Raw genomic sequence first — 18,419 nt, 5'->3', positions numbered from 1 at the left:
CAAAGAAGTAAACGTCCAGTCTAGGGGCACAGGGGACTTTCTTAGCCAGGCCTAGAAAACTCACACATATTTAACTATAGAAAAATTTTAAACTGTTATATGACAAAAATATACTATAAGCAAACATTAAAAAACATAATTCTTTAGAGAAAAATATTTTCAAGGTAAAATAAATAGGATTAATATTTTTAATATAAAAGCTCTCACAAATTAAGTTGTCCAGAAGGAAGTAAACAATACGATAGGAAAAACAGTGGGAAAATAGGCAGTTTATTCCCAGAAGAACAGGTTAAATGGCCTGGTAGTCAGGCAGGAGCAATAAAAAGGTAAGGTGTCCTGTCTGCCTATCAGGTGGCAGGGAGAGAAAAGAAAGAAGCACTTACTGTTTGCAGAAACAGGGCGGGCAGGTACTCTTAGGTACCAAAGGAGAAGTATGTATTGTTGCAGCCACTTAGGAAAAATTGTTAAAAACACAAGACCTCTCCCAGCTTTAAGGCATTGCCTGAAATGTGAGTCATCCTGCCTGTTTCATGAGAATGTCATACCAACCAGTGAATGTAGAAGAAATTAACTTGAAAACTCTAAAAGTGCCTCCAAAGTGTTTTACATGCTTTACAAATGGGCAGTACTATTATTGGGATAAAGAGTCTGATCCCCGCATCCTGATGTCTGGTGAGCTATTTTGAGACTGTCCCATGAAACTCAGAAAAGACTGCTGTAGAAATGATTTGTCCAAAAACAAAAGTTTTATAACTCACCAAGAGGTTTCTAATTGGTCATGTTCCTTTAGGTGTCATTTTGCTGTCACAAGCTAGTACAGCTCCTGGGGAAAATTCCTTTCTTCTGGGTATGCAGTGTGGCATTGCAGTGAATAGTTGTGTGGTCCCAGCATAGTCCAGTGGGGGCTGGGAAAGTCAGCATCCAATCTTCATTCTAAAGAAGACAGAGGCCCTGTAATCCAGGGCAAGTACCGCCAGCATGCTCTGATGTTTAGTATGAGATTCCGAATCCATTAGCGTGTCTCACCGAAGGAGCGGCTGTTTCAGTTTAGGGTGGAAAGGAGACACATTCTGGACGTTATGCAACAGATTTGGGTCTGGTGCCTGCTGCAGATTTTGCCATTTCTGTTTCAGTGCTGAGCTAGTTCTCACCCACATAATTTTTAAAATATGTTGTTTCTGTAAAGGTTACTTAATAACCCACGTTCCTGAATGTCCATCCTGGGTGCTATGAAGTGGTGGTCCTCCACCTGGAGCGACTTTGCCCCCAGGAGGAACTTGGCTGGTAGGATTTGTGGGGAGGGGCTACTGCCCCTCTTGGGTGGGGGCTTGGTGCTGCCCAAGTCCCACAGTGCAGATAGCCCTCTGCAAAAAAAACGATCTGGCCCCAACGGTGCTGAGGCTGAGAAACCCTGCTTTAAAGCCATTATCTCTCTCATTCTGGGCTTTTCCCTTCTTTGCCTGTTGTGTAATTGCTAGGGACCAGGGTTCTTGGCGTCCTTAATCAATATAGAAATTGATCATAGAAATTGATCATAGAAATTGATCAGAGGCCAGACAAGAAATTCAGGCAAGGCTTTATTGGGACTCCTGCTGCAGCAGGAGGGAGCTAAAACAAGTAACAGATTCCCTTGTTTGCTCCCTGAGGGGAGGGTTGAGCTGATTCCTTATATGGGGTGAGGGTGGGGGTGTGTCCAGGGGTCGGGCTGGAGGGGTGGCTTAGGTGATCTGCCCACCCCCTTGGTGGTGGTGTGTGCAGGGGGCATGCGCAGCACCCTGCTGTTGCTCCCGACCCCGTGTTTTTGTTCCCGGCTCTTCAGAAGTGGCAGTTGGGTTTTTTGGTCTCTGTATCTTGTTGTCCAGAATTTGCCCCAACTGTACATACATGCAGTTATTTTTAGTTCATTATAGTTTCTTTGTATTTTGTAGCTAGAGGAGAGGTTTGTCCAGGTGCAGGCATCGCAGCACTGCAGCAAAGGGTCCCAGGTCCCAGGCCTGTCTCATGAGTGTATGTTAAATTTGGGGTAGTTTCAGAGTCTTGATGGATCTTTTTAAAATGTTGTGAAAATTGTCCATCTCTGTCTCTCACTCTCTTCATCCCCACATACTCCTTCATTTGTCCACCATCTGAATAATGAATCCATGAAGGGTTTTCTCATCCCTAAGGCATCAGGCCTTGCCACAATGATTATTCCACGTGATTCTTGGATCTCTTGCTGCCACATTCCCATTTAGGGCTTGCCTCTCACTGCATCCTGTTTTCTCATTTGTGCTGTTTGCTTAAAAAAGCTTAAAAAAGTGTTGAGCAGCTCTCCCCTTCCAGGGCCAAAGGAGTACTTCACTCGGGCCATGCTTGGGAGGCCTGAGTCTAGTCGGTTTGCGTGTTTCCTGAGTTCTCTGGGCTTCTCTTTTTCTTAAAAACGTGTTTTGTGGATCTTTCTAGATACTTTATGTTTGACCCTACCTCGATCTTGAACCATTTGGAGGAAAGCACATGCATTCAACCGCATGCATCCCGATATTTCTGGCCAACTTTTTTTCTGTTTAGTAAATGAAGCAGGACTTTACTTGGAGCTTGCCTTTCTTATCCAGGGGATGTTTTACCAACAGGAGATGTGATAAACTGACAGGTAGACCTGAAGCAATTTTATGTTTGGAAAGAGCTTTCTCTTTATAGGGAAAATTGTTCCATGTCAGAGACGTTGTATGGAATGTTGCTAACCATGCGGTCTTATTTTCTCTATGATTCTACACAGCGCTGCCCATACAGGTACCCCATTCACTTAACTGTTCTGAACAATCACACCATCTTTCTAAGTTAAGAAAACAAAATCTCAGCTCTTGCTTTAATTACAAACCACAAATTAAATGTAAAATGTATAATACTTTCAAAACCAGACCTCCCCCAGGGCTTCATGGGCCCCGGAGTCAGACAGATTTGGTCCTCGCTGTGCCCCTTTCTGGGTGTGACTTTGGACAGGTCAGTCTGTCCATCCGTAAGTGAGAATGTAGTGTGAGGACTGTGTGTAAGCACTCTGCATGCTGCCTGCTCCATATGAGGGCTGCACTTAGTGGGGGGATGTACCTACTGTTCTGTTGCTCTGATTATTAAGATGATACTGATGTGTGGGCGCTGACGGGGATTTGGTGTCAGCCTCCAGCTGGTGTGGGCTGAAAGCCTTGTCCCAAGCCGTTAAGCATTCGTGAACCTTGTGCAGGTGGCCCACTCCTGGAAAACATTTCCCCGTCTTTCAAGAGACTGAACTCTCCCTTAGTCAGGCAGGAAATGTGCTTGAGTGGAAAACAGGTCTGGAGGGGGAGGAAGAGGAGCTAGGAGTGTTTGGAAAAGTGACCATTGATCTTAACAGGTGTGCCGTATTCAGGTTTGTGCCACTGAAGGTTGAGGCCCCACAAAAGGAAATAAAAATACAGTGACTGTGAGCTCACATTCCATGACTGTTTGTCCAGATGTGATCACTTGGCAGTGGAAAGTGTGGCCCCTGGACTCCTGCCCGTGGCGGTGAGCGGGCACCACGAGGCCTTGGGCACATCTTCATCCTGGGCTCCCAGCCTCCACTCTCTGCCCCGCCTGCCTGCCCAGCCACCCCTGCCGGCTTCCCCTCCTCCGCATTCCCTCCCTCGTTGCCTCTGTCCGAGCTCACGCTGTTTCCTTCTAGCTAGCTCTCTCCCTGGTAATCACCATGACAGTGCCCATGGTCGGCATCCTGTCACCTCCATGTGTGAACCCTGAGTGCCTATCTTTATCTGTCTTGGTCTTGGAAGCATCTCCCACCCCATACGCCCACCAGCACCTTGGACTCAGAATTGCTCACAACTGGACTCTGTTCCATCCCACAGCACACCCACTTCCGGGTGAGGTCAGTGGCTCCCACATTCCAACCACCAGGGCTGGAGACCTGGGCACCCCATGCCTGACTCATCTAATCATTCATGGAGTCCAGTCACATCGATTGTACAGTCAAACTCCCACGCCTAGTCTTTCTTTTCTGTTTCTGTGTCTGAGTCTCCTGAGCTCTTTTGCTGTGCCCTGCCTAAGCTCTGTTTTGGGCACTGCCCTTTTAGCCTCTCCCTAAATTCCACTCTTTAGTATAAGTAGTCCCCTTGGGATGGGTGGGGTATGGGTTAGGCTAAGATTTTTTTCATCCTTCAGGAGCTAAAGTCAGATGCCCCCTCTTCCAGGAGGCACTCCCTGACTGCCTAATCAAAACAAGTGTTCTTCTCAGCCCTGAATTGTACTTAAAACATAAGTGAGGGAATTGTACTTTCATCTTTAATGCCATGTTTTCAAGTGGATTTGCTCAAACCTTAAAAACCCTCCATCTCTTCTTTCTCTTTCTCATTCTTTCCTGCCCATCCAAACCCAAGACACACTCCTTTGTTGGTCTTGTTGGGGGAGAGACAAGTTTAAGGGAGGGAAAAATCAAGGGAGGTGAGTGAGATGTGCCCTGTTTACCCCTGCACACGCGTTGCCAGCACCTGAGCAGGGTGTGGGCATGGTGAATGGTGGGAGGGCTTTGGGGAGTTCCGTGTGTGGTTGTGAAACTTATATGCAATTGAATTAAAGGGAGCATTTTTGGAACATGAGAAAGTATATGGTAAAATATGGCCACGTAAAGTTGTTAGATAATGTAAGGGCGAGGAAATCAAATATGTATCCAAGTTATAAGCATTTCAATCTCTCATTCATTTCCTAAATTACTGAGAAATGGAAGAGGCAAGTGTCTCCAACAGCAAGATGCCCTGGGACGCTGGTTCCATGCATGTGACATGGGCATTTCATGGATACATTTAGAACTGTGGGCAACCTGCCTCCTGGTCACTAAACTGGAATGGTCGTGTCACATTACAAGGGAGGAGTCACCTGCTGTGGGTGGAGTCAAAAATGGGTGTGCATCTTCCTCTCCCTCCTTCCTTCTGGCAGGAGGACTCTTACGTTCATGAATCCATAAATCAGGTTGGAGATCAGGGACAGTGACAGCCCAATTATTGTTGGGACTGTCCTTGTACAAGGAGGGACAGTGGGTCACCAGATATGTTAAATGGTTTCTCAAATTTGGAATCTGTTGTCACCTTAAAAAAATTTTCTTTTGCTGTTTGGGAAAATGGTAATCCAAGAACCTAAATGAAAATTTATTTGATAACAACACACTGAAGATGAAAGTAAAATTCACTCAATTCTGCAATGCCTTTTTTTTTTTAAAAAAACTTTATCTGTTTGTTTGGTTTTATACCTTGGCCACATCGTGTTACTGAGTCCAAGCTCATAATGCTTGCTGCACGACAGGACAGGCCAGTAAATTGAGAGATGAGTTGCTGGGGCAAGGAGTAGTGACGTTATTTGGAAAGCCAGCAGATCAAGAAGGTGATGGACTCCTGCCCCAAAGAACCATCTTGCCTGAGTTAAAATTCAGACTTCTTTTATACTAAAAGGGGAAGTAAAGTCAAACATTTCCTGGTTCTGGTCAGCCTCCAGAGGGGATGTGTTAATTTCTCCTCCCTGTTGTCATTCACAGGTGGGCCTGGTCAGGATGTTTCCTGTGAGCTAAACAAAGGTATTTTAGCTTAAGACTCATTACCTGGGAGGCAGGGTTCCCAGAGATGGGCCATTATGTATAATTTACGCTTAAAGGCAATGTCCCTTTAGTGATTAACTTAAAGCAAAAGCAATAGAATACAGAAGTTAAAGAAACAGATCCAATATGGAATCAGATTTGTTTTTCCCCCCAATACAATTGGAGAGATTTATAAATACATTGTTGAAAACCCTTAGCCATTGCAGAGACAGTTTCAACACTGGAGAGGGATCATGAGTGAGGCTGAACTGGTGGGACTTCTGATGCATTTCAAAAAATAAATCATTAACAGAACAGTTCTGAGCAGGAGCCCTTGAACCATTCATGAAGAGCTACATGAAAGTAACATAGTGATCTTCAGGAAGAACCTGCTTTCAACTGCTTAAAATAATTCCTGTAAATTCCATAAGCCAGCTTACCTCCTCTTATTGGAATTGTTTACTTAGTAACTTTAAAAACATAACTAGTGGGCTTCCCTGGTGGCACAGTGGTTGAGAGTCCGCCTGCCGATGCAGGGGACACGGCTTCGTGCCCGGGTCCGGGAAGATCCCACATGCCGCGGAGCGGCTGGGCCCGTGAGCCATGGCCGCTGAGCCTGTGCTCTGCAACGGGAGAAGCCACAACAGTGAGAGGCCCGCGTACGGCAAAAAAAAAACAACCAAAAAACATAACTAGTACAAATAAATAGTTTGTCAGCCTAAACAACTGACCAAAAATGATGAATTAAGGGATCTTAAAATTCTGTTTACTGCTTGTCTTTAAATAAAATTTGTCACTAGTCACTCTAATATTTCCTTATTCCTTCACCCCCCACATTGTGCTGTTTTGCACAAAAAAGGCTCAGATAAGAACTTCAAAGCTCAGCAGGACTAATTATAAATGGTGTTAATTGATTTTCCCAGAAGAGGAAAGCTAATCATTAGAAGCCTCTTTTGGCCTAAGAACAGATCTTGGAAATTATATATTTAACACTCTGGCTTTACAGTTGAGCAAACAACAGGCCAAGAGGTGAGAGGTTTGGCGCAGAAAAACCGGTGGCAGTGCTTCCCTAGAAAAGACATGTTTTTGCCTGTGGCCTCCTAAGGATTCTTCTGAACAGAAGGCATTTTTATCAGGACCCTTTTCAGCTTGGACCCCTCCCCCACCCCCGCCCCCATCTCAGAAGAATCACACTTTTTTCCACCAATGACCCTTGAACTCTTGGATCAACACTCTGGGGCAGACCTCTCAGGACACCTGAGCAGGGTACTCGGTGATGGCTGATTGCAAGGGCGGTTGTCATTCTCTTGGAGGGTCCATGCTCCATGCTTGTAATATGTATGATGTGGCCCATATTTCAAGACTACACATTTTCAGGTTTCCCCACATTTTAATATGTTATGCATACCTTCTGTTGGGCTCCCACTTTGTGAGGAGAGGGAAGTGTGTTTGGATTTTAACCAGTCTTGCTCTGCGTTCTTTTCCTATGAGGTAGTCTTTTCTCGGTATGCATATTCTAAAGCTGAGTGGGAGTTTTCCAGTTGCTGTGCCCTGAGAGGACTGAGCTGCCTCTGACTCCTGCTTCTGTGCAGAAGAAGGGAATTGTGCATATTAGTTTTCTACTGCTGTGTGATGAGTTAATATAAACTCAGCAGCTGGAGACAACTCAGATGTGTGCTGTCGCAGCTTCAGGGAGCAGGCATGCAGGTGCAGGTTGGCTGGGTGCTCTGCCCTGGGTGTCACCGCTGCAGTCCAGGCATTGGCCTGGCTGTGGTCTCGTCCTCTTCCAGGCTCATTTAGGTTCTTGGTGGAATTCAGCTCCGGTGCTGGTGGGCCTGGGGCCCCGTGCTCTTGCTGGCTGATGGCCAGGGCCACTCTCAGCTCCTGGCCCTGTTCATGAGGCCCTTCCATTTCTCTCTACACTTTAGTGTCTGACTTACTGTCTCTGGTTTAGGCCCAGTTTACAGGGCTCCTGTGGCTCTATCAGGCCCACCTGATGATTAACTCGTAGCCCACTGACTGGTCACCTTCATTACACCTGCAGGAGTGACTCCTCCCACATTCACAGCCCCCACTTTACTTGGGGGCCGGGGGTGGGGCGCTGGCAGGGACTTGCACACCAGGGCTGGGGATCTAGGGGATGTCTCAGAATCCTGCCACCACATGGGGCAGCACCTGTGCTTAGAAGGAATATCTCAGGGGCAAACTACACAGTGCCACTTCCTAAAATTGCTGGAAACAAATGCATAGTGTTGAGGACTGGGTGATTTTAAACCTTGCATCTCAGGTGGATCCCCTGGTCCCTGGAGGAGTACAGGCACCTGCCTGGTGCAAGTTAGAATTCTGGAGTTTGCAGGGAGGCCACAGGTGGCATACACTCCTGAGACTTTTCCTATGGAGAGGAGGGGTCATGTGTCCTGTCCACCCTAGCCTGCATCCACTGTGACCTGAGGAAATAGAAGCCGGTCCTAAATTGTTTACCTGCTGCTTCTAAAATCAGTGTTCTTAGGAGGCCAGTGTTGCCGTATGGTGTTAGTGGGACTTACGTGTTTTCTCTGCGGTGCTTTTCCTGTGCACAGACACGGGGGCATGTGGTACACAAGCCTGTGGAAGTGTCTCCTGGTGTGATGCCCTCTGTCACCTGGTCCTCTGCTGCTCTCCCCCTTCCCATCCCTGCAGGCTGGGAGCCGCCCCTTCCAGCTGGAGTCATGGGAATTGAAGTTATGGGGTGCTAGTCTGCTCTGGCTGCTGTGACAGCACCACAGACTGGGCGGCTTAAACAACAGAAGTTTATTGTCTCACAGTCTGGAGGCAGGATGTCCAAGATCAAGGCATTGACAGGACTGGTGTCTCTGGGGGCCTCTCTCCTTGGCTTGCTGATAGCCGTCTTCTCCCTGTGTCCTCACATGGTCTTCCTCTGTGCACACACATCCCTGGTGTCTCTCCCTCTCCTTATAAGGATCAGGGCCCCACCCTATGACCTCATTTTGACTCAGTCACCTCTTTAAAGACCTTATGTCCAAATACAGTTGCTGAGAAAAGGAGGACAACTTATATCTAATATGTATGTTATATGTAATGTATCTGTTATATATGTATAGACATACACATGTAAAATATAATATATTATATATAAGTTATATAGTATATGTTACTATATAATGTATATGGTATACATATAATAAAAATAAGAGTAACGCAGGCCAGGCAGGGGTGTTGCCGGGTCAGTGTAGGGTCCACACTCAGTGCTGGAGCTCCCGCTGGAACAGTCAACCGGACTGTGGGGCTTCAATGAGGAATTTTTGTCTGTCTGTCGAGGTGATGAAGGGGTTCTGTGATGCTGTTCTTCCACAAGTGACTCCTGAGTCTGGGTTTTAAGGGTCCTGCTGCTTTAGGAGTTCCTGTGAGCTGCAGGGCCTTTCTCTTTCAGGCATCCTGGAGCTGCTCTGCTGCAGCTCCCTTTGCTTTCCATGGCTGGGACGGGTCTTCCTGCCAGGACGGTCGGTCACCGAGGTCTCCTCATCCATTGCTCTGTGTTTACAGGGGCCTGTGCGGGGGTCTCCTTCGGGCTCAGATGCCTCCATCAAAGTTATCTGTTTTCAATACGTGCTCTGCTGGAGTGGGCAAGCTAATGTTCTAAGATTTCAAGGCAGATGGAAACTGACTTTATTTTTGATGAGTTCTGTAAATGGAATGTAGTCAAGATAAACAACCCAGACAGTGTCACGCCCTGCCTCCTCTGGCCCGGTCATCCCCGCCTCCTGCCTGTCCCCAGGGCCAGTGTAGGACCACCGGTCTCCTGGCAGCTGCTGTCACACTGGGGCCTGTCTAGCTCACTGTCAGCGTGCACTGCCCACCTCAGTGACCGCACAGCAAATTAGCTTTTGGAAACTTTCTTCTGGAAAGGACAGGGCCTTTCAAATTCCTCTGTACTTTCTGTGAGAAGCCAACAAAGTGTCCTGATAAGGAAGAAAGACTAAAGAGCTAATGTTGCAATGATAGAAAGTCAAGGTTTGATCTTCAGAAGAGGAAATAGGAACATAGTTAAGTGATGTTTCATTTGTCACTCATCAAGGCTGTCTGTCCACTGGGAAGAAGTCAGACTGTGACAGTGAGCGGGCAGCGCCCTTGGGCCGGAGCCGGGGGACTTGTCACAGCTGGAAAAGGGTGCCTCACCTGAACAGCACCCTGGCCTTGCAGGGAGGGTTGGGTCCAGAAGAATACCTTTGTGCTCACATTGGGGGCTTGATTCTATAGCCCCCAGGGGGTGCTATCTAGTGCTTTGGTCTCGCCTTGAATTTATTTTTGAGGACAAAATTGTATCTAATTTATCTTTGTTGGCCCTATAGCAACCAAACTACGGTGTATCTTGAAACAGAGGAATGCAAGTAAATAGAGGCTTATAGTGGAAGGGGCTACTTCTCTTTTCAGCACCTGGGGCAACTGATGCTAGGAGCCCCTGGAAGTCTGCCGTGGGTTCCCTCAGATCCACAGTGTGGAATAAAATAGAGGTCTGACACTCAGGACTCATCACCCAGTGCTCAGGAGTCAGGTGAGACTCAGACTCGCTGCTGAATTGTTCTCCGGGAGCTCAGGCGAGGAAGTGTGGGGGGCCAGTGAGAAGGTGATGGTGAAAGTGAAGTGTGTTTTAGGGCTTTTTATTTTCCTAACAACATAACCCAGAAGATTTTTTCATGCAGTTTTCTCATGTAGAATGTCATGTTGAGATAAAGTCTTGTTCCTCTGCTTATTTATAAAACTGGACAAAACTGCCTCCAAGGAGCTCTTAAAAATGCCATTTGTAGGATTAATGAGCCCATTTTTCCAGAGTAAAAAAAAAAATCTAAAGCAGAAATCTACCCGTGTTTTCATCCTACTACCTATTAATCAATAGTAACTATCAGGGGTTGAAAGCTGACTGTGGCAGGCACTGTTTTGAGTGATTATCTACTTCATCTTGAGCGTCGTGGAGAGGATACATCTGCTGTGATCTCCATCCTGCAGAAGGTACAGAGGTTCTGCTAGCTGTCTCTATGAATTTGTCTATTGTAGGGACCTCATAAGAGTGAAATCGTACAGTGTTTGTCCTGTTGTGACTGGCTTATTTCACTTAGCATAATGTCCTCTGAGTCCATGTTGTAACATGTGTCAGAATTTCCTTCCTTTTCATGGCTGAATCATATTCCACTGTATGAATATACGACACTTTGCTTATCCAACTATTGTTGGGCATTTGGGTTGTTTCCACTTTTGGGCTATTGGGAGTAATGCTGTTATGAACATGGGTAGGCAAATATACATTAGAGTCCCTGCTTTTAATTCTTTGGGGTATATACCTAGGAGTGGAAAGCGTAGCCATTTTAAAGGGGACAGTTCAGTGGCATTTAGTGTAACCATCACCACTACCTAGTTCCAGAACATTTTAATCACCCCAAATGGAAACCTGTGCCCAGGAAACAATTTCTCCCCATCCCATCTCCCCTCCCCTCAGGCTCTGGCAGCCACGAATTCACCTTCTATTGCCATGGATTTGCCTGTTCTAGATATTTCATATTACTGGAGTTTCACTATATGTGGCCTTTAGGAATCTTCTTTTAAATGCTTGTTATTATGGAAAATTTCAGCATACCAGAAAGTGGCATGATGTGTTCAATGAGCTGCATGTGCCCATCACCCAGATTTGGCCTCCATCGATCTCCTCCAGACTTGTTAATGGCTGTCTCTTTACCAGGGAAGAAAAGCAGTACGTGAACCGATTCTGGAAAGAAATCCGCGTGGGAGACTTTGTGCGTCTTCGCTGCAACGAGATCATCCCTGCAGACATCCTGCTGCTCTGTTCGAGTGACCCCGACGGGCTGTGCCACATCGAGACGGCCAACCTGGATGGAGAGACCAACCTGAAACGGCGCCAGGTGGTCCGAGGCTTCTCCGAGCTCGTAAGTGACCTGGTGTGTCCAGGGTTCCAGGTACCATGTCCTGTGGTGCTTCCCATGCCGGCCCTCCAGGCCTTCGAGCACCTGCATCCCCTCCATCAGGCCAGGCTGATGGATGGATGGGGGACTGAGGGTCTGAGAGGACCCCAGTCCCCCTGAGCACATAACCGGCCTGTGGCTATGGGAAACAGGACCCAGTTTTATGACTCTGATTTCCACGGCACAATTTGTAGATTTGGAGTCCCTTTAAAGTCACTAGGAACACTTGGGACTGGCTGACTGTCAGCATTTACCCAGCTGTTGCTCTCATTCTAACACAGCAGCAGTAATGACCTGACCCCAGCATGTGGCTCAGGAATTTCTCTCCTCAGGGGTGTTTCTGAGTTCAGTGTCAGGTCTTCTGTGACTGAATTCTGCCTTGGAGGAGCATCGACCACAGCTCAGAAATGCTGGCCCTGTGGGGAGCGAGAAGTAGGAAGGGGAGCAGGGTCCCACCACCTATACCCACAGATAGCCTTGTGGCCGGAAAGTTCAGACCCTGTCAGGGGTTTCCAACCTCTGTCCCCCTCCGGGTCTGTGCAGAGGATGCAGGGGTGCTAACGCCAGGGGACAGAAAGGAGCATGAGCCCTCGGGGATCAGGAGGTGTCTGGCAGGGCAGTGGGCTAGCCCACACCTTGTTCTCCTGACACTGAGCTGCCTGTCTCTGTCACTCAGGCGCCTTGCCATCAAGGAAGGAAGGTTTAAGAAGTGCCCGAGGCAGTGAGCTCCTGAGTTTCAGGAAGGCAGCCACTGGGGGGGGTCTCTTCCTCTGTCACATAATGGGTGTCAGTGTCACACACACTGGGGATTTTCTTTCTCTGTCGTTGGCGCCCTCTCAGTGAGCTGTTACAGGAGAACCAGGACTTAGAATCAGGACTGGGATGGGTCTGGAGCAGTTGGCTTGTCTTATAGCCTGGGGGTGTCCCTGGGGCACTGTCGGCATTTGACATAGGGCATTAGTTGTGCAGGATTGTCGGGGGAGGGGGGCATCCCCACATCCCCCTATGAGTGTCCATGCCGTTTACCCTTGGTCACTGTGACAGCCGAAGGCACCTCCTACACGCTTGCAAAGGGCCAGATGGCATCCCACACCCTGGGGCTACTGCTGGCCTTGGTCGCAGGACTTTCTGAGCCTGACACTCACCCACCTCCTGCAGACGGCCCGGACTTCCTCAACAATGTCTGGATTGTTCTGCCCTCGCTTCTGTCCACCACCATGATTTCCTCATTTTCATCTCCTTTTGCGCCAAGAATGTTTTTGTGAGCTACCTCAAATCTTTCTTGGAACGAGGCAAAGCATACATAAACATTAAAAATAGTATTTTTTTTTAAATGGGATGCTCTTCTCCCGGATCAGGAGAGTTGGTGACAGTGCTTGTTGGGGACCCCTGAGGCCCAGCACAGGCACATTCAGTGAGTTCCAACTTCTGCACTGATTGTGCTCCAGGGTTTGGTAATAAATGTGGGCCAACATTCCCCTGCCATTTCCCCCCCCGGCCACATGTGCATGTGTCCTGAGGTCGCCTCACCCCAAGGCTTCTCCCCCAGAGCCCACTGTTCCCAAGCCCTCTCCAGGGCACAGGCGTGGGGACGAGCCCTGAGGTCAGCAGGGATGGGCTTGGATTGGAGGGAGGTGGTGACCGCACAGGCTCCAGCTCCATCCAGGTGGAGCAGCCAGTGTGCGCAGAGGGTGCCTGTAACATAAACGGATGCATCCGTGTATCTAATGGGCGAAACTTCAGACACTGTGGAAAACCTGGCGAAACTGCAGAACCTGCGAGCAGAGTGGATCTGTTTGTGTGGCGGGTGGGGCAAAGCCACGGGGGTGCATCTCCTTGGTCAGCTTTCGGGAAAAACTTCCTTGTTTCCTGTCTTCTAATTTGTTCAGCTGCTGAACCCAGTAATATCTAAAAGCCTCCTCCACCCACTTTTCTCACTGGTGCTTTGTATAAACGCACTGTTCGTAAGATGGATGTTGAAATTCCAGGATCGCTACAGACAGACACATCCTACATCCTGCTGCGTAGTGCCCGTGCATGCCTGAGGAGGTCAATGGAGCTGAGCCGTAACTTAGTCAAAATGGCCAAAATTAAGAACCAAAACCATTTTGATTAAAAAAAATTTCTTTATCAGCACCCAAATTCTTCAATATGTATGCACACTCTAGTCCCTATTATTGGTATATTTTTTCACTTTCTGTTTTTTTCTTCCTCTTTCCCTAACGTCCAAAGGCATTTTTCTGGTACCTGAATTCTTGTTCATACATTATTATTCTGAAATGTATGAACTGCCCCATGGAAAATAAAGATAGGAAGTCTCTGGCTTTTAAGAACCTGACAATTGGAAAACCAAGGTTTGGCTGTAACATTACAATGCCAGGAACATTTCAGTTCTATATATTGAAGTGGGGTTTTCACGGGTGGAGTCAGCTGTTGTCTCAGGCAGGTGAAGAGCGGATTCCTGTCCAATGCACATTAATAGTGCCACGTTGACGAGGGCTCAGTTGGAAGTGCAGGCCCCTAGGAAAACTTAAATTAGAGGTGATTTGCAAAACTAAGGTGAAGAATATGAGAGGACCTTGACATTCATGCAGGGGCTGGGTGTATCTGTCAGGGTCCAGTGAGGAGGCAGAAACCGCAGCTGATTTGGCCAGGGCAAGTTTGATGTAAAGAACTCCTCATGGGGGATTGCACAGTAAAAGTGAAGGGACTCCCCAGAATGTAGAAGAGCTGATAGAGGGAACAGCCAGTGGTCCTGGTGGTAAGATAGTGCCCAGGGAAGAGGCCCCCAAGCCTGAGTCTTGTTCTCATGGCCGAGGGCATGGCTGTCCTTCATGGGATGGCAGAAAAGTTACTGAGGGGCGGGCTGTACCAGTGGGTCAGCCCTCACAGGTGCAGGGGAGCCATACACTGGGAGGTGCTGGGCCTGGGAGCTTGCGAGATGCTGGGACAGGTGCTGCTGGAGCCGGGTGCTGGGGATGCCACCCTCTGTGTGGGGCTCCCACCGCTGCCGTGGACGAAGGCCAGGTGGCGGCTCTCTGGACAGCAGCCCCACGGATCCCAGGCCTGTATATGCGAGGTGTTCAGAGGGCATGCAGAGAGCAGCAGCCTGGGCTGGGTTCCGAGGCTGATCCTCAGGGATCTGGTTTCCCTGAGCTGAGAGCTGGGGAGAGCTTGTGCAGCCTGGGTCCTGGAGAACAAATCCACTGACCCTCCACCTGAAGGCCAGCTCCTCCCTCTAGCACCCTTGGCTGACAAGGCAAGAATGTGGCTCCTCTTCCCACCCTCTCCAGTTTCCAAAGTCATTTATGAAGTGCGTGTTGTTTGCTTGGGGAAGGACGCTAAGAAAGAGGGAAGTGGTCCACACGCTGTAGGGTCTGCTCATTTAAGGCAGTGGGACCAACACCTAGAGGACCCAGGCCTGCTCACCAGCAGACACTTGATACTGAGCAACAAGAAGAATCCCATTAGGGGACTGGGCTTGGAAAGTGGCCTTCCGAGAGGCCTAGGGAGGCTCCCAGAAAGAGGGCTTAAATCGTATTCTGAAGGCTAGGATGGGAGGGTTTGGGTGCCGGGTAGGTGTTTTAGGCAATGATACAGGTCAGATGATGTCTCAGAGGTGGAAACAGGATTGTATGTAAAGAAGAGAGTTAGACAAATTGTACAGAATTGAGGGGCTGGAAACACAGCGAGGTGGGGATGCATGGCTTGCCCAGACTCCTGAGTCCAAGGGGACAAGGCCCCCAGACACCTTCAGCCACCCAGCCATCTTGCCTCTGGAGAAGGAAACATAGATATTGGCACCTCAAAATAAACATTTGATTTAAAAGTTGGGGTCATGGGAGTTCCCTGGCGGTCCAGTGGTTAGGAGTCCGTGCTCTCACTGCCAGGAGCCTGGGTCCAGTCCCTGGTTGGGGAACTGAGATCCCACAAGGCACACAGTGTGACCAAAAAAAAAAAAAAGTTGGGGTGAAATTGGCATTATCCAAGAAATAAGAGGGACGGCAAGGCTGAACACGAGCTGTCACAATAACAACTCACATTTGTTCCGGCGTCCTGGGGGCCAGGCGTTATTATGCCTCTCCCGTTCATAGTGGTTCAAACATTTTAAAATCATATTTTAAAATATAAATTGTGAGGTAATGATGATCATACCCTTTTATAGATGACAAACAGGGAAGTCAGGAGATTCTGCCAAGGCCCCCCTCCCCCACCCGTCGAATCAGCGGAGAGCTCGAAGCTTCCGGGTCTGGCAGCTCCTGGGTTGGCAGGATGGGGGTTCTCCAGCTCCCTGTCTTTCCTGTTCATTGGGCATCTGTGTTGCTTCATCCCACGCGTTCATTCAGACCTGTAGCCCTACCCATGCAGCTGCATGTGTTCAGCCTCTATACAGGGAGAAGTTTCTAGCTCATCTGTAACATTCGCACAGTCATTTCTGCAGAATGAGGAGGTCCTTAGGCTGATAATTTTACATAAAGATCTTTTTTTTTTTACAGAGTCTCACTTTTGTGATTTTTCATTCTTTTAACAAATATTTATTGAGCACCTACTATGCTTTAAATGCCATTCTAGGCACCCATCAAAACAGGTAAACGTCTTTCCCCTCATGGTGTTGTGTGACGTGTGAATAGGTAAATCGGGCAGAGGTGGACTAGGGATACTGCTGAGGATAAAGCAGAAGCAGGGGCCCTAAGCCTCAGGTGGTGTTGGAGTTTCAGAGGGGGTGGGGCCGTCTAGGAGGGGACTTATGTGTGGGTTAATTTCCTGGGAAAAAATGTTCCTCCAGTTTGTCTCTTGGATGGACTTGTGGGATTGTTGCCCACACCCCGGCTACACCCACAGGGCCATCTGCTTCCCACAGTTTGGAGCGGTGATTGTGGGAGCTGCAGGAAGAGCTGAACCCACAAGCCTGCCGAAGCTCGCTCTTCCCAGGCGTGTGTGGGTGTGTGCACACGTGTGTGCATGTGTGCCTGGCGCGTGCTCCCGATGACATTAGTGTGGAAATTTCCTAGGCTGGAAAAAGTCTGAGAAGCACTACTTTAAAAAGAGGTACTTAAGGGCTTCCCTGGTGGCACAGTGGTTGAGAGTCCGCCTGCCAACGCAGGGGACGCGGGTTCGTGCCCCGGTCCGGGAGTATCTCACATGCCGCAGAGCGGCTGGGCCCGTGAGCCATGGCCGCTGAGCCTGCGTGTCCGGAGCCTGTGCTCCACAATCGGAGAGGCCACAACAGTGAGAGGCCCGCGTACCGCAAAAACAAAAAAAAAGATGTACCTAATGTCTAGATTGGCACGGATCCTAAGACAGTGACCTGGCTTTTCTTCCACTTTGCACGTAGATTTTACTAAATTACCACCAGCATTGGGTGCCAGACTCTCTCAGGCAGTGACAAAGCTCAGAGTTTCCTTTATGAGGGAGAGTCAGTCCTCCCCCAAGTTACTTGACAGAATTCAGGGAGTTTAGAAGAATGACTAAAATTCCAAATATGTAGGAGACACAATTAATATTTTTTTGTTTCTACCTACACATGCTCCCAAAATTATCTCTACCACAGGAAAACTAGGGGTGAAAAGTTGGTTTGTAAGATAGTTCTTACACCAAAGTTTCTTTTTCCTTAAGCTGTTGGAGTATTCAAATTAGCTATATTCTCTGCTGTGGGATTGAAGAAGGAAACCATCTGTCATCTAAGTGGAAAACAAAGACAGCTGGCTGGGTGTGTTAATTGGATTGGTCAATATCAAGCCTTGGCAAAAAGATTCATGGTTTTCTTTTACATAATGAAATATAGTCACTAAGCTCATAATTTATACTGTGAGACATTTTTATTCTCATATTTAACAATCATATACTTTTGTTGAAGGATATTAAATAGGTAACAGGAAAGAATATGAGAAAGAAAATTATTTTGAGAATACAATAACTATATTTGGACTAAAAATTTAATTCTAGCCAGTGTGGATATTCAAAGCAATTCAGTTAGGTAGGTAATATAATTATCTGAGACATACCATGTTTTATAATATCAACTGCATTTACTTCGTGGGGAATGTCAATTTGGTTGTATAATAAGATGTTTTGGTTTCCAATCCAGGTGACTTTGCCATGGATTCTTTGCCTTGAACCTGTGGTCTAGGAAAGCAGTGCTTGCAGAGAGTAAAGTACTGTAATCTTAATGAAAACAACTAAATGCCAGGAAGTTGATAATATTAGGCTCCCCTGAAGTATTAATCCTAAAAGATCTTATTACAATATATAGAAACTTCAACATTTTTTTGTGTGCATTTAACTTCGTGTTTTTTTGTTTGGTTGGAAGTGGTTATTTTCTATTCTAGGAAAAAGACAACTAAAGCAATAAGGTTTTTGTTCTATTCATGGTGGTATACAATGTGAAGTTTTATTTTTATTTTCATTGGAAAAAAAGGAATTTAATCAAATTCCAACTTTTCTAAATGTAGTTAAATTGCATCAGCAACCGCAGAGTTTGAGGCTCTGTATGTGTGTGTGTGTGTGTGTGTGTGTGTGTGTGTGTGTGTGTTTCTGGAGCAGGCATTTCTTACCAGTAGAAGGAGCTGGCAATGTGAGATCTGTCCAGTTGGCAGTAAGGTCCTCCTCACAAGTGGGTATGGGTGTGTATGTAGACGTGTGGTTGTGTGCATGTGTGTTTGCCCACGTGTGAGTGTATTTGTGTGTGGGTATGCGCATAGGTATGTGTATGTGTGTGGGAGTGTGTGTGTGCAAGTGTATGTCCCAAAGAATAAAGCAAAATGAGCTAAGCGTGCCCAAGTTACCACTTTTGACTATCTTTGAGGAGAGGATAAAGATTCTTTCCTGGGCTAAGACATACTGTTCTAGCAGTATATTGATGTGCAGGAGCTCAT

The 18,419-nt window shown here is 47.5% G+C and overlaps 1 protein-coding gene across 1 annotated transcript in view; it reads left to right on the top strand.

Annotated features, from left to right (window-relative positions):
* The window catches only part of ATP10A (ATPase phospholipid transporting 10A (putative)), a 181,279-nt gene that overhangs the window by 61,495 nt on the left and 101,365 nt on the right, over window positions 1–18,419 (top strand). The window contains 1 exon segment of the mRNA XM_060155373.1: window positions 11,304–11,508. Within this exon segment, the coding sequence (XP_060011356.1) occupies window positions 11,304–11,508 (205 nt within the window).

The sequence above is a fragment of the Lagenorhynchus albirostris genome, chromosome 1 (genome assembly GCF_949774975.1).
Source record: "Lagenorhynchus albirostris chromosome 1, mLagAlb1.1, whole genome shotgun sequence".
NCBI lineage: Eukaryota > Metazoa > Chordata > Mammalia > Artiodactyla > Delphinidae > Lagenorhynchus > Lagenorhynchus albirostris.
Note: the sequence above shows the minus strand (reverse complement) of the source record. Positions and strands in the feature narration are given on the sequence as shown.